Source organism: Prunus dulcis, unplaced genomic scaffold (genome assembly GCF_902201215.1).
Source record: "Prunus dulcis unplaced genomic scaffold, ALMONDv2, whole genome shotgun sequence".
Classification (NCBI taxonomy): domain Eukaryota; kingdom Viridiplantae; phylum Streptophyta; class Magnoliopsida; order Rosales; family Rosaceae; genus Prunus; species Prunus dulcis.
The window spans coordinates 62,880-78,041 of NW_023010033.1; the positions used below are offsets into that span (position 1 = coordinate 62,880).

The window sequence follows — 15,162 nt, forward strand, 5'->3', positions numbered from 1 at the left end:
CGTGCGGTTGCATTGAGGTTTCCACCACGAAACCATGAGATGGGCCCATCGTGGTGGCGTTACTCTTCGTACGTCTTGTATCAACCATGGTTGTTTGAAAAAAATGTGTGAAAGATGGATTTGGAGCACGCTTTGAATATATCTCGCGCTCTCAATGAAAGCACCAATTTGTGGGAGCAAATTTCCCCACGAGAATATTCGCCCAAGATTCCTTCGTCTTCTCCGCCTCTCTTTCTCCCTGCAAAACAGATCGGAGTAAAAGGACCACACCCGGGGGGTGTTGGCCAAAGGCCCTCCGATGCCTAAGTTAGGTAGGGTAATTCAAGGAAAACCGGGTGGCCGGAGCCGTGTGTGGTGGCCGGAGCCTTGTGTGAGAGAGAGAAAGAGAGGAGGTGGCTAGGGTTTTTGAGAAATAATTTCTGCAGAGTTTTAGTAGGAATTTAGGCGTACCTCATCCTTGTGCGTAACCAAGTATTTATAGTGGCCTTGGAAAGGTTGGTGGGGTTGGTGTAGTTGGTGAGGTTGGTGTGGTTGGTGTAGTTGGTGATGGATTTAACCGAATCCCTAATTAAGGCGAGGATCAAGTAACCCCCAATTTGATTAGGTAATTCCCAATTAGGTTAGGTAACTCCCAATTAGGTTAGGTAACTCCTAACTAGGTCAAATAATTCCCAAATTGATTGGCCTAATTATTTGACCTAGGGTTTTGAATTAATTAGGTTCCCACATTATGCAAAGACAATAATTGCTGGGGTAAATTGCGAGAATGGTCCTCAAACTTGTATGTGGTGTACATTTTGGTCCATAAATTAAATTATTAGTCCAAATGGTACATAAACTCTATTTTAATCGCTCATTTGATCCAACCGTTACATTTTCTGTTAAATGTAACCAAATTTTAGGGGTAAATACGATTTTTCATAATTAACAAATAAAATAGGGTTAAAATAAATACAAAATTAGAAAATAATTGAAGAAAAAGAGAGGAAAAAATCATGAGGCCCAAACCCCCTCCCTTCAATTTCTTCTCCAATATTCCAATTACTGAGTTTTTATTTTATTTATTATTATTTTTTTATTTTAACGTACGAAATGACCAATTTGCCCTCATATTTAACAGCAATATTGACAAAATATAACGGTTGGATCAAATGGGCAATTAACATAGAGTTTATGTACCATTTGGACTAATAATTTAATTTATGGACTAAAATGTACACCGCATACAAGTTTGAGGACCATTCTCGCAATTTACCCATAATTGCTGGGTGATTCTTGATGCATCTAATGTCTGTGCAGGACAAGGTCACAAAGACTCTACTTTTCCAGGGAAACAGTCATAAGGGATTGTATCCAATTCCTCATCCTGTATCTCCATCCATTGCTATTCCAAGACAACCTTCCTCTGTAATTTCCAAGCAAGCTTTTCTCCGGCAGCAAGTTCATTCCACCTTGTGGCATCAACGGTTTGGTCATGTTTCCAATGACATTCTTCAGCATATGCTCAAACAATCACAACTTTCTGTTCACCCTGATGCATCACCAAGTATATGTAGTTTTTTGTTTGAATGGTAAAATGCATTGTTTACCATTTTCCCTTTCTCAATCTGTATCTCTTCTTTCTTTTCAAAAATTGCACACAAATGTATGGGGTCCAGCTCCTTGTGTTGCTTATGGAGGATACCATTACTATGTTTCTATCATAAATGACTTTACAAGATACGTGTGGATTTTTCCACTCTTCACTAAATCAGTACCACTGGGTTAGCAAACCCAAGAACCCATCTTTGCTGCTACACCAATATTGGGTGTTGGGTAAACCCCTCACTCTCTCACTCCAGTTTCTCTCTGTGAAACTAATACAAATGGAGAGGACAAGTCAAGACGGTTGGATTAAAATTCCACGGCTAGGATAATAACATATATAAAAAGGACATTTCATCTTTTTTCTTTTTCTGTTTTGCTAAATTATGATTTTTGTAATTATAATTTAGGCGCAGTTCACTTTAGTATTTCTAGTTTCATTTTTCGTGAGTTTACTAATTGTTGCAATTGAGCTTGATTTTGTTAACCCTCTCAACAAGATTAGCACATGAGTGGAATAGGTAAAGTGAGGGTAAATTTGGCTTCTTGGAAGTGCATGTACCATACAATTTTGTTGAAAGTTTTGACAAAATAAGTTAGTGTTATTATTTCTTAGCACGTAACGAAATAAGTTATTATTTCTTTTCTGTTTGATACGAGCAATATTTAGGAAGAGAGAATTCAAATACGGGACCACAGTGCTGAGGTAAGCTTTTAACGACCAAAGCAGACATGTGCTTAACTAAATTAGCTACAACGCATGTGCTTCCCCTTTGCACCCGAGTTCAAATCCCCTTCTTATCATTTAGATTAAATTAAAATAAAATATCGTTTGTATCAATAATTAGTTTATGTCCTTAAATCAGTTTGCTCTTGAATTTATTTGGTTGGGCTTGCTTGATGATGATGAAAATACCTGTAGGATAACTATATATGCCTGGAGAATGTTAAACAAGCTAATTCGAATTTTTTGCAATAAATAATGATCAACCTTTGAAGCAGGATTGATATGAGTTATCAATCCTGAGATGTGCAAAGCTTAAAATAAACAAACACGCAGAGAATTATTTTACGTGGTAAAACCCCACCTCTGGGGAAAATCCACGGGACTCCTCAGTCCAACCCAAATCCACTATAGAACGATGATTACAAGAAGTACACACACACTTATCCTAGACTCATTCTAGATAATGTTTACCGACTTCTTCGTAACTCAACTTCTGTCACGGGATGATCTTCGACACTCCTTATGTTGAACGCAATGCTGGTCACGATTGCTTCAAGCTCGCCGGAGGAAAACCGCCACCACGGTCTTGGTGCCCTCAACCGTATGAGTCACCGATATGCATATGAATGCAATATCAAAGAAGAATGAATTCAATTAATCACCAAGCAACCGAAGCACTTGATGATTTACCCAAAAATAAACTAAGTACAGTAGCCTTTCCAAAATATATTCAATATTGACTCCTCAAATCAGACGTTGGAAAAACTCTTAATATAACAAGAAGGCCAAATCAATATCCCATGTTCAATACACGTCCAAAACCAATATGACACTAAGACTTGGCCAATTTAATATTCAATACACTTCCAAGACAAATATAACACTAAGACCTATTGAACTAAAACTCTTTGAACCTGGTGCAATATGATCTCCATCAATAAGACGCCACACCAAGGCCAAACACTTATCAGATTAACAATATAAATTATGATTCAATAAAAATACAAAGTCTAATTCATTAAGGACTCTTAAAGATGTCACCAACCGACTCATATTTTAATTTCAATTACAAAGACTCAAAACAAAACAACAACAATAAGTCCTATCATGAATGCATGATATGTCATGATTTACCTGTTGTCAAGTTTCTCATATGGTCAGGTTATGCTTCAAAGATCCAGAATGAATGTGTTGCGCCAAAGCTTCCAGTAAAACAAGTTCACACACTAATTCCCAACCTATTCTAGAGTCTAGAAAATGACAATACAATTTTCATACTAACAGATGATCTGATGGTCTCTGTTCTTGTTGGGATTACAAATGAAGCCTATTGGAGTTGGAGGATTCCAAAAGCAAAAGGCAACGTGTCCTTCGCCTTAACCTCAACTCTCAAAAGTACCAAAACCAACTGGTGTGACCCTCCATTTTGGTGTCTTTTGGTACAGGCTACAAAATGCCAAGCCCAACATGCCCCTTTCCAATGGTGTGGGTATGGGAATGGCTATGCTTTTATCTCCTTTGAAACCACTGGCCTTCTGCTCCTCTGCATTCTCTCAGGACCCATCAACATCATCATCATATCGACCTGCTGTTGTTCTTCCAGTTAAGCTTATAATTTCTCTCTTAAGTTTTCCTCATCTGGGTTTCACTTGTTTTGTCAAACTGCAATATGTGCGCATAACTTTTGGGACTTTGGCATTTTGCAAATATCTCAGTTTCTGTTTCGTGGGTTTTTTTATATATTTATTTCAGGGTTTGGGGAACAATTCAGCCGACTACCAGAAGTTGGAGCTTACTTTGAGTGAGTATGGAGTGGCCACAGTAGTTGCTAAGGTGTCAAGACTTGATTGGCTGAGGAATGCCGCCGGTTTGGTTGACCCAAATTACTGGCGGGGAACTCTCAGTCCTCGCCCTGTACTTGATTGGTATGCCTAGTAATTCAAGTTTGTTTCTTTTTTAGTACCCTCTGGGGTTTTAATGGCATTATAATAGGTTGGGTTAAATTTATCTAACAATGAATGACCATGCTTTGGCAGGTATTTGAAGAGGGTGGATGAGGCCGTACAAGAGGCAAAGGAGCTGGCACAAGGTTGATCAACTCCATCTGTTTAGAAATTTGAAATGTTCATCAATTGCTTCAATTCAATATCTATGTATTTTTTGTTTTCTTTCTGTAATTCGGAGCACTTTAGATATTGTGAATTGGGCTAAGTTGAAACAAAATCTATCTTGAGTGTTGTGTGGTTAGGATGAAGTTGAGAAACAGTGAGAGAATGAGTAGTTACATGTTGGCCAACCTATCTGTTGCAGACAGATTGAGCCGAAAACATGGAGACCCCTTGCTCTCTAACTTGTGGACATTAGCGATCTTTAAAAGTTGAGAAAGATAGGTGAAATCTAATACTAGAGTTAGTATTAGAGTAGTCAAACATGTGTAAGTCATTTCTCTCTAGCCAACTTAGATGATGCTAAAAGATAATTAGTTTCATTTCTGTTAATAGGGATGGGCAATGGGTTACCCTTGAGGTGGTGGTGATAGTGGTGGTGGTTTTGGTAGTAATGGTGATGGTGGTTGATACTCGTTGCCTATCCCTATCTGTTAACTTCTTAGTGTGTTATTACATCTTTGAAAATGGCATTGCTTGATTTTAAAATTATCATGCTTTAGCTGCTTTTCTAGTGCAATGATATCACTTTAGCAGTTTCGGCTATGCTTGAAAGGGAAATTAACCTACCAATTTAATGAAAATACTTTAGCTTGAGTGGTTTGATCCAATATAACCTTATTGTTAAATTTTTGGAAGCCCGGTATTTGGTGATTGTACAATTTGTAATTGCTATGCATCTTAATGATGATCTCCCCTCCCCTAGACCCCTTATTGTGAGAGGTGAGGTTGAGGAGGGTGAGTTAAAGTATAATACGGGTTAGATATGTGACCAAAAAAGCCATAAGAAATGTCCGTCCTTCATTCACATGTTAATCTTCCTTGTGGCCATGTCAAAATTCAACACTATATTTGTTCCCTTTTGTTCATAGGGTCTCTCCTTCCTTGCCATCCTCTGTCACTGACTCATGGAACATGTGAGTTCTCTATCAAATACAGCAATTGACTTGTTTGCTTCATTTCTTATGGTTTTTAGGTGGGAAATTATCCCTGATTGGACACTCAGCAGGAGGATGGCTTGCACGTCTCTACATTGAAGAAATTGGGCTGTCCGATATATCCTTGTTGTTGACTCTTGGAACCCCCCACCTGTAGGTCATCAAACTTTTTCATGTTAATTTCTTGCTGATGACTCTTGGATCTCTTTTACTTATGTGAATCAACGTTTATCATATCTGAGGGCTGTTTGGTGATGACATGACATGTCTAGTAACTTTTGTTATTCCATATTCCATTTGAAAAGCTTACTTCTTCAAACTTCATTAGGAGAATAACTGACACCTATATTTTGTTCAGGCCACCACCAAAAGGTGTGTCGGGGGTTATTGATCAAACAAGAGGTCTCCTGGATTACGTTGATAAGAATTGCTCAAAAGCTGTTTACACTCCTGAAGTGAAATATGTATGTATAGCAGGGAGGTAAAACTCATAATTTGATTCTGTTTTTTGTTCTTACTCTATATTGCTTCTGTTATTATTTGAAGTATTTACTTTATGCAGACATTTTTATTTATTTGAATAAATTAATAGGTGTGAAATTCTTGTTGTATTTTCAATTCTGAGTTCAGTTATATTGCTAACGTGCATCAAGAAGGTTACTTGCAACACTATAAAATGGATGTAGTAAACAGTAGATATGTTGAACAGGACACCACACCACATCCATATATGAAATTAACAAAGAAGCATCAGAAGAGCTTGACATTAATAGACCCCACAGATATTATATAATACCATACTCTAGCAAATATAAGTGTGAAATCCTATAATCTAAATGAGTTATGTATACGGAAACTGCAGGTATCTCCAAGGTGCTCGTTTGTTTGGGAACTCAAATGAAAGTATTGATTCTGCACTTCCAATAGCGAGTGTAGAACCTTCATCAGAGGTTGCTGTCATAAATGATATGAGCACTTCAACATCAACCACAACCACCTTGCGTGCTCGCTTTGTCGGGCAAGGGTACAAGCAGGTAAAACCCCAACTGTCTCAGCAGTATAAACAGTTACTTCCAGTCAAAATAAACTTATCATTGTCACTTGAGAGTTCAATTCAATTTCTATGAGATTTTATTATAGTTATGTTTCCTGGTGTTATGTGCTGTCATATCTTTTAAGCCGGATGCCATAGTTGCAGACCGAATTCTGACAATGAGACTAGCATGTATTTCAGGTTTGTGGGCAGGCAGATGTTTGGGGAGATGGGGTTGTGCCAGAAGTATCAGCCCATCTTGAGGGTGCACTCAATATTAGCTTAGATGGTGTTTACCACTCACCAGTTGGTTCAGATGATATCTTGAGACCATGGTATGGGTCTCCTGCTATTGTAGAGCAATGGATACATCACCTCCTAACCTAATGATTTCCGACTTCTAAGGTACTGTAAAGAAAAGAATAATTTATTCGATGCCATAGTAATTTGTCAACTGCCCATTCATAAGAATTTTTTTTATGTCGTGCCAAGTTATAAACTGTAATCTTTTTTCGAATATTTTGCATTCTTCTAGTTCTTTGTTTGTAATTAATTATAATTTTATTTGACTTGGACAAGCAGAAGAACTCATAATACTGTTGGAAGATGTATTGATCATGCAATTTGACTTGAAACCTGTTCTTTATCATCATTGGGAATTTTAATCATCTGCACTGTAATCCAATTGCACAAGTCTTGTTCTGCCTCTGAAAGTCAAATTATCTTTCTATCATCCCCAGTCCCAGCTACTGCCTGTGTACATTTGTGCATGCAAGTGATGGTATTCTTTCTTGCTAATGGTGGAGGATAGTCAGCTTAGTCCCTGCTTACTTTTGCCTTAATCCGCCACGACTACTCGTGTAACGGCGAAGAGTGGCGGGGAGTTTTGGGGGAATTTCGGCGTGGGTTTTTGTGGAAAGCAACCTCATTAGGTTTTTATTTTTAATTTTTATACAAGCAATATTGCCAGAGATTAGAATGGAATCCAAATGTTGTTAACCACTCCTTAGGTTTTAGATGGATTAAGATGTGTCCCTATTAGGTGTAGGTCAAATCAAAACGGTCAAACTGAACAAGTGCGTTGACCGCATAGTGAAGTCAATGCAATCCACGGCAATAAGATGCACCTTGTGTTATTAAATCATGCACACATTTTATCAAGGATAAGAATAGCACCTACAATAACACGGTCATTAAATCGAACCCACGACGCCATAATTAACAATGAGATATTACCAACTATTCTACTGAGACAGTGATGAAATATATTGCCCTTTTTCTTTTGCAAAAGTTAGGAAAGAGGACAACTCACACACCTAGGGGCTGTCCTCCCATCCTTTACACTACGATCTGCCAACCTCTTTTGATAAAATTTTAAGAGGGAGAAATTAAGATCAATGATATGTTATTCACCACAGCTAAAAGCAACAGTGAAACTGAAATAAGAGAAAATGATCTACATAAAAGTCATTTCATGATCCTAAGTACTTTTTACACATCCAAAACCAAAAGGCATTCCAGCTAAAATTCAATCATCAAACCCCAAGCCTGCATAATATGGTCTCAAACATAAGTGTGAAACTTACACCATCTCCAAATGGATTTGCTTTTTCTTTTTTAAACAGGGGTTAGGGACATCGATTCAAAGCAAAATGCGTCAATTAGAGATTGAATGAGCATTCATTCAGTCTTCACAAAGTGGCGCGAAAGAAGCTTCCCAATTTCCAAAAAGCCGACTTTTTCCTTCCCTTCAAAAATTGCCTTGAGCTTGTCATCACAGTGGATCTCCCTCTTATTAGCAGGATTCTGCAGGCAGAGAAAAGCATACATATTTGATTAATACCACTCAACTCGACTTCATATGTCAATTACAAGTATTTAACTATTTCGTGGTGAATAACACACAGCACGTGCAAGATTCATATTAGAAACAACCACTAGATAAAGACATAAGGATGCGCATCCCTGCTGTACTTTCCTAAACAACAACAGAATAAGTAGCAATCACACCTTTGGAGTAGACAAAACAAAACCCTTACGATTACAAAATCCTAGACCAACTGGCTTTACAGGCAAACTCAACCCACAGATATGCAGGGGCGAGACTGATTTGAATTTCATGGACAGCTTCAAACCTAAACATTTCTATCCCTTTGATGAGACATTGTTCCAAGTACTAAGGCCACTGGGCCGCACCTTGCCATCTGCATCTAGTTTGTCAGGTCAAAAGAAAAATCATGTGTTGTTCCATGCAACTCAAACATTTAAAAGTCTTCCAACCTTTTTGCTAATTGCCAGTGTTTACACTGTTGCTTCTTCATATCGTCTATGCTCATTCCTTTGGAGATCAGAATTTTGTATAGCAAAATTTACTTTATCCCCCAGCAGAAATGCTTATGTCAACAAAAAAAGACCTAACATAACATTTCTTAGCTGTAATAGCTACTCACTATACGTCAAGCTTGTTAAAACATTGCACCCCTCTAACTTAATGGACAACTACCTAATTGCAAACAAAAGGCATTCTCAAAAAGGATGTGATAACATGCTGATGAAAAAGAAACATACATTAAAACATCAAATGGAATCCAAAGTGACTACTGAGAACCGTGAATTATCCAAACTGTACATCAAAGTTAAAGATCAAGAACCCATATTCCGTCAACATATACATAAAACAATGAAAATTTGAAAAGGTGATCTTAATGGTTATACATATAAGATATGTATATCAGATGCGAACTACATGAGCCAACATAATATGAGTCTACGTGATGTGGAGGGCAATGCATATATTGGGATGAGTACTTGACATGACCCCTGGAACAGTCTATAACCCAGCCACACTAAGCTAGTTTAAAGGCAACCAGTAGCTATAGAAATACAGAGCAGTAACTCTGTTAACATAAGAAAACGCAGCTTGTTTAAACATGGAAAGCTTCATCCAAAGCAGAAACAACCTGTTTGGCTTTAATCAACTTCGAAAATAATAAAATGATAAGAAAATAGATAAATAACTTTATCATAAGTAAATCTGCATTGAGCCAAGCTCCCATCAGCTAAGTCAGACTGAGGTGTCCAGATATCCCCTTGTTTGCAACAGACAACAGCTTCTTCATTTTTTTTTTTCTTTTTTTTTCTTTTTTTGCAATTTAGAGCTTAGGGTTTAGGGCTTGGTTACCTTTCTATTCTCTTTCATTTCCCAAATATATTCTTGTAGTTTATAAAGAAATTTGAAGCAAAACCCATAAATAACGAAAAACATAGCATTTTATTGGAACCCACTAGCAAAAACCACAAAAAGGAAAGGAGTGATGAGGACCTGCAGGTTGTGGAGCTTGATGTGGGCCCAGATCTGCTTGACGGCCTCAGCGCGAGAGGACTCAGAGGCGCCAAGGAAGCTACCAAGAGCTGGTGAGATCGGCGTTGGCTTCATAATCCCGAGGCTCCTGTTAGGGATTTTGGGTTTGGTCGAGTCAGCTGCTGCCTTGGGCTTGGCCTTGGCCTTGGCCTTTGGCTTTGGTTCGGCAGCAGTGGCGGCCTTTGAGGCAGAAACAGCAGCTCCAGCAGTGGAGCTGGAGGATCTGGCCGGTGCCATGAGAGCCCTGCATCCTCTGAAAACCCTAAACACATTGGAAGACGACATTGTTCTCAGCCTCTCTCTCTCTCACACACCCAAGTCACTGCAACACAATTTTCTACGCTCTACTCTCTCTCTCTTTGATCTCTGTGCCCTAATATTTAGAAGACCCACTTCTGCCTATTTTCAAACGCTTCCTCTCCCCCTCTCCTCCTATTAGCTTCTTTTTTCTTTTCTTTTTTTGTGGAAAATTAAATATCCAATAAACCATTGGATTTTTATTTTATTTTGATGCTTGTTGATTGTACTTGTTGGGCTTGGGCCTAGCCATGCAGGCTTGCAGGATCCAACTCAGAATATACAAGAGAAATGGAAAATTTGAGTAACTTATAAACTACTATAATTTCCCAAAATTAATATTAGGGAAATATACAAAACACTCGCCTAGAATATGGGTGGATTTTACTTTACTATCCAAATTTTAAAGAGTTGCAATTTTTTTAATATTTAAAATCAAATTCAATATAAGGAAAATAAAAATAAAGTCTTACAAGAGTGCACTCCCGACCAAAGCCACCAAGGGTAAATGAGGCAAATATGAAATGTGGTTAAGGAAGTCTAAGTCAATTCTCTCCATAGTAAGGGTTGATGCGTTTTAGATTGGATCGGTTTACTCAAATTTCTGGAGTTTGGTTCGATTTAATTTTGACAAAGACCACACTAGAAACTTAATCAAACTGCTGTGTTCGGCTAGTTTTGGCCTAAGCCCAATATTTTTTTATTTTGTATTTCTACAATGTCTTTAGCTCAATTACAACAACAAAAGTTTATAACTTGATACATATTTTTTATTTTGTAGCACATTAAATCATCCTAAAATTCAACATAATATAAAACTTCAATTTTCAATAATAATATGGTTAAAATTTAAAGATAAATATGTACAACTATTATTATTGGAAATATAAAAATATAAATATGTGAAGAAGAAGAGAAATAGGATGTATAGAAAAATTGGATGAAGACAAAAATATATACAATGGATATTAAGAGAAAGACGAAAGCGCAACAAGAACAAATATGGTTCGCCGAAAAGGGGAAAAAATTGGGCTAGAGTAGTTATTTAGTTGAGTATATAAATTGGAATTAAGACTTTTTGGTATTAATTGGGCTAAAATATCTAGTTATTATTTGGGGTTATTAATATTATTTGAATATTAATTAGGCTTACTAATAATTTTGGATATAAATGAATAAGTAAACTTAACATAACCGTTCTGGTTCGGTTTACACTGGTTTTTCCAAGACAATAACCAAGAGGGAAACTAATCCAAAGCAATATGGTTTGGTTTTTTAGCCTAGTTTGACTATTTTAGTCAACATGATTTATTTATTTTTCGGGTTTTTCTCAACTCGGTTTGGCTCGATTTACTTGTTCGAATGCCCACCTCTATTGCTCATTATTAGGCCAACCGAACCCTCTGATGATCAGGTTGACATGAAATTATGCCCACCCCTACATTAGGCTAGCCCAAATACTGTCACAATAGAGGTAATCAAAGATAAAAGCTACATTGTGGATATTTTGATTTAACCGAACTTAGATTATCCCATGGCACTACATGCTTAGTGGTAAGAAAATACTTACAAGATAACCAAGTTTCTTTTTTTCCTTTATCGAAACAATGACCAAGTCGAATAGAGCCCATTACTCCCAAGGCTAGCCTAAGGGTTAGTTTGGGATTGCTGTCACTTTTTAAAAAAAGTTGCATGTGCTTTGAAAATAATTAGCTGTAAAGAAATGCAGCTCCATATTTGGTAAACAATATTTTTAAAGTGTTGTTAGTACAAAAAGCAATGTCAAAACCTTTTGGTAAATTTTAATATAAAACTATTGTAAATGTGAATAACGACTAAAATAGACATGATGTTGAAAGTGTTATGGGCTAATCATGTGGTGGTAGTGGTGGTGGTGGTGAAAGAGATGGTGGTTGTGGTAGTGGCGGCAGTGGGGATGGTGGTTGTGGAGGTGGAGGTGGTGAAGGTGGTGGAGTTGGATGAGGAGGTGGAGGTGATGTCATTTTTAAAAATTAATGATGGAATTAAAAAATTTATTGAAGGCTCATCTATGCTTCTTTTGAAAGCAACTTTGAAAAGCAACCTAAAGCCTACTTTTGAAAACTGTTGTCAAAAGGCCATTGCTTTTAAAATAATTGGGATATTTTATTTTACCAAACACCTTAAACTGCTTAATTTTAAAGTGAAGCGGGTTTTTGATAAATAAAAAAAAATCCCAAATGGGGCCTAAGAAGTACTACTAGACCAAATCCATTAGCATCCATTTAGAATGCTATCAACTTTAGCATTGTTCTCGATCCTAACTAGCGGTGGGCATCGAGACCGAAAATCAGAACACCAAACTGAACTGGTGAAAAAAAAAAAAAAAAAAGGGGAAAAAAACCAATTGACCAACAAAGTCCCCAAATTGGACTGGAATCGTAATGAACCGATTTCAGTTTCGGTTTTACACCGCACCAAACTGGACATGCTTTTTTAAAAAAAAAAAATATACATTTTTATAATTACAAAATTTTAAAATCCAATGCTATATTTTAAATTTTATAATTAATATCTTTCCAAGTTCAGCTTCAAAAAATTTCTCATTGTATGAATTGGATCATTTGTTAATTTTTAAGCAAAAAAAAATAACTTATTTATTATTATTTTTGTAAAAAAAATTAAAAATATTTGGGAAAAAAATTAAAAATTCGGTTCAAAACTGGAATAGGTCATAACCAAACCAGCCAATTTTTTTTTAAAAAAATTTGCTTAAACTGAACCAAATTGGACCGATTAAATAATACAGATTCTGATTTCGATTTGAGGTGAGATCCGAACCGAACCGGACCATGCCCACCCCTAATCCTAACACCAACAAGACTTTTTAGTCCCAAAGAATCTTTAAAAATAAGAGGTTTGAGAGTGCTTGAAAGTTGTCCACACAATTTTTTAGAGTGATTGATTCAGAAAACTGAATTTTCTGAAAATTGAGAAATTTATGCATTCCCAACAATTTTGGAAATTTTCGAATATGCCCAACAATTTGAGATGTTACAATTAGCTCAAAATGAAAATTCATATGGAAAAGCTCACAAAACGATTATATACTTGTACTTAAATGTTGTCATTTTTTGTGGAACATTTTGTATATGTATCTTTTTGATCACCAGATCATATTTATTTAAACAATTTTCTTTTTTGGAACTTTTAGATTTTAAAATTTTGGATGTCAGATATGATTTGTGTGTACCAAAGTTGAAATTTTTTATATTAAAATAGGCCAAAATCTAAATTTTCTATCCAACATGCACCCCTACCCTTTGCCAGAAACCCCACCCAAACTACCAAGATCCACACCGTTATCCAACCATCACGAGCCAACCCATTTAGATGTAGGAATGCATGCTCTTAATCACTTGAGTTCCAAACTCTTACTCTTTTCATTTATGTCAAGTTAAAAAAAACTTGAGTAATTTTATTAAACCAATGATGTTTTGATATATATATATAATAAAAGAAAAGGGAGTAGGGGATAGATTATACAAATTGTCACTATGAGTCAGACTCAATAGAATTTGATTAATTCTCGTTAAGGTGGAGAATTGAACCAAGAATTCTTTTTGTAAATCATAAATCGAATTACTGTTTGAGACCCATGATTCTATTTTATCATCAATCCAATCACCATTCACGTTTTTCTAGTATCTCCACTAAAGTTGTCAATTTAAACTTTTATTGAATTAACACAAAATGTAGGGAAGTCACAAAAATAAATAATAATGTCTAACGTCACAAAATTTACTCATCAATTTTGCTCACCAAACAATATGACAATGTGTACGTTTCAATATTTTACCTTTTAAAAATAAATTTGATTCAAAGTTAATTTTAACTTCAAACCAATCAATCAACACTATGTGATGGGATGAAAGAAACTTGGTTTCAATAATCCTTTAACGATACGGACTCATAAACTTGTTTGCGCTCCAATTTTCACCAATTTGTTTTGTTTAGTTTAGTTTTGTTTAGTTTTTTGTAAAATTTGCAATTACTCTTCTTTTATACCTTTCCAAAGTACAAGGGGCTTGTAGTTTAAGTAGTTAAAAGTATTTAACCATGCATTTGAGGTCTTGTGTTCAATTCCTCCCTTCCCCCATGTTGCTTGTATAAACAAAAAAAGCATTCGTGAAGCATTCCCCAACATGTTTTGAAATGAATTTGGAAACTTGCAATTCCCCCCGAAAATTAAAATTTTGCTTAGATCTTTCTTTAAAAAAGCCTTTTTACTAGGGAACATTTGGTTAGATTTTTCTCTATCCATCATTATTGCCTCTTATATCATAATGATGTTGAACATATTAATAATATTTTCTTGGAATCCTTTTTGCCAGTCAAATTTGTAATTAATTTGGTAATTTCACTGAATTGCTGTAACAAAAACAATTCATATTGTCTACAAATTTGGAAAAAGTTCTAACAATTTGCTGGCAAATTTGGCTACAAAGAAATAATTTGATTTAAAAAATAAATTACCTAATGTGCACTCATGTTAAAACATTTCTTTTTATGATATTTGGCATAAGAAAATTAAGAAGAAGAAACAATGATTTCATTTAAAAGTTACTTTAAAATGGGATGCACATCTTTTATCTACTTGGAAACTTCAGTTTGACGGTTTAGTTAAATCAGATGGCACATATGCTGCCGGTTTTATTATTAGAAATAGTAGTGGCTACACAAAAATTGTAGGTTCTCTACCTCTTTTTTTTTTTTTTGGTTGTTGTTGGGAAAAGATGGTATTTTATTAAACCTATAGGAAACAATGCATGGTAAGAATTATTAGCATGTTAACAACAGTTTCATTAAAACCTTCTCGGAGAAAATAGAACCCAACCCATGTCCTTGACTAAAGAGTCAAACAACTTATACGAAAAAGAAACTTATCAAAGAAGTCTTTTTGTGGTCCAGAGAAAGCATCATAGTTCTTCATACAGAGTCAAAACCATAATGTGGGTATTAGAACAAATCCAGCCAAACACCAACCTCAAAACCGTTGAAACACATCCCATCACTAC

The 15,162-nt window shown here is 35.9% G+C and overlaps 2 protein-coding genes across 3 annotated transcripts; one reads left to right on the forward strand and one right to left on the reverse strand.

Annotated features, from left to right (window-relative positions):
• Positions 1-3,646: 3,646 nt before the first annotated feature.
• On the forward strand, positions 3,647-7,183 carry LOC117612613. 2 transcript variants are annotated; one of them, XM_034341291.1, is made up of 8 exons: positions 3,746-3,913; positions 4,064-4,236; positions 4,348-4,400; positions 5,453-5,567; positions 5,773-5,895; positions 6,277-6,448; positions 6,649-6,852; positions 7,030-7,183. In XM_034341291.1, exons 1-7 carry the CDS (start codon positions 3,779-3,781, stop codon positions 6,832-6,834), a joined length of 957 nt encoding a protein of 318 aa, XP_034197182.1. In that variant the 5' UTR covers positions 3,746-3,778; the 3' UTR covers positions 6,835-6,852; positions 7,030-7,183. The 2 variants fall into 2 exon arrangements, with proteins under 2 accessions (XP_034197181.1, XP_034197182.1); XM_034341290.1 differs by having other exon boundaries at positions 3,647-3,913; positions 6,649-7,096.
• Positions 7,184-7,798: 615 nt separating this feature from the next.
• Positions 7,799-10,258, reverse strand: LOC117612615 (upstream activation factor subunit spp27-like). Its single transcript, XM_034341295.1, has 2 exons — positions 9,770-10,258; positions 7,799-8,253 (listed from the first exon to the last, which is right to left on the reverse strand). The coding sequence occupies exons 1-2, from the start codon at positions 10,091-10,093 to the stop codon at positions 8,128-8,130; spliced, it is 450 nt and encodes a 149-aa protein (XP_034197186.1). The 5' UTR covers positions 10,094-10,258; the 3' UTR covers positions 7,799-8,127.
• Positions 10,259-15,162: the final 4,904 nt, after the last annotated feature.

Bases quoted from the DNA above. Each gene is read 5' to 3' on its own strand.
- LOC117612613 (XM_034341290.1), top strand. From the start codon at position 3,779: ATGCCCCTTTCCAATGGTGTGGGTATGGGAATGGCTATGCTTTTATCT. The intron at 5,568-5,772 runs GTAGGTCATCAA...TATTTTGTTCAG, and splicing joins ACTCTTGGAACCCCCCACCT to GCCACCACCAAAAGGTGTGT. The intron at 5,896-6,276 runs GTAAAACTCATA...CGGAAACTGCAG, and splicing joins TATGTATGTATAGCAGGGAG to GTATCTCCAAGGTGCTCGTT.
- LOC117612615 (XM_034341295.1), bottom strand. From the start codon at position 10,093: ATGTCGTCTTCCAATGTGTTTAGGGTTTTCAGAGGATGCAGGGCTCTC. The intron at 8,254-9,769 runs GTCCTCATCACT...CTCTGCCTGCAG, and splicing joins TCAAGCTCCACAACCTGCAG to AATCCTGCTAATAAGAGGGA.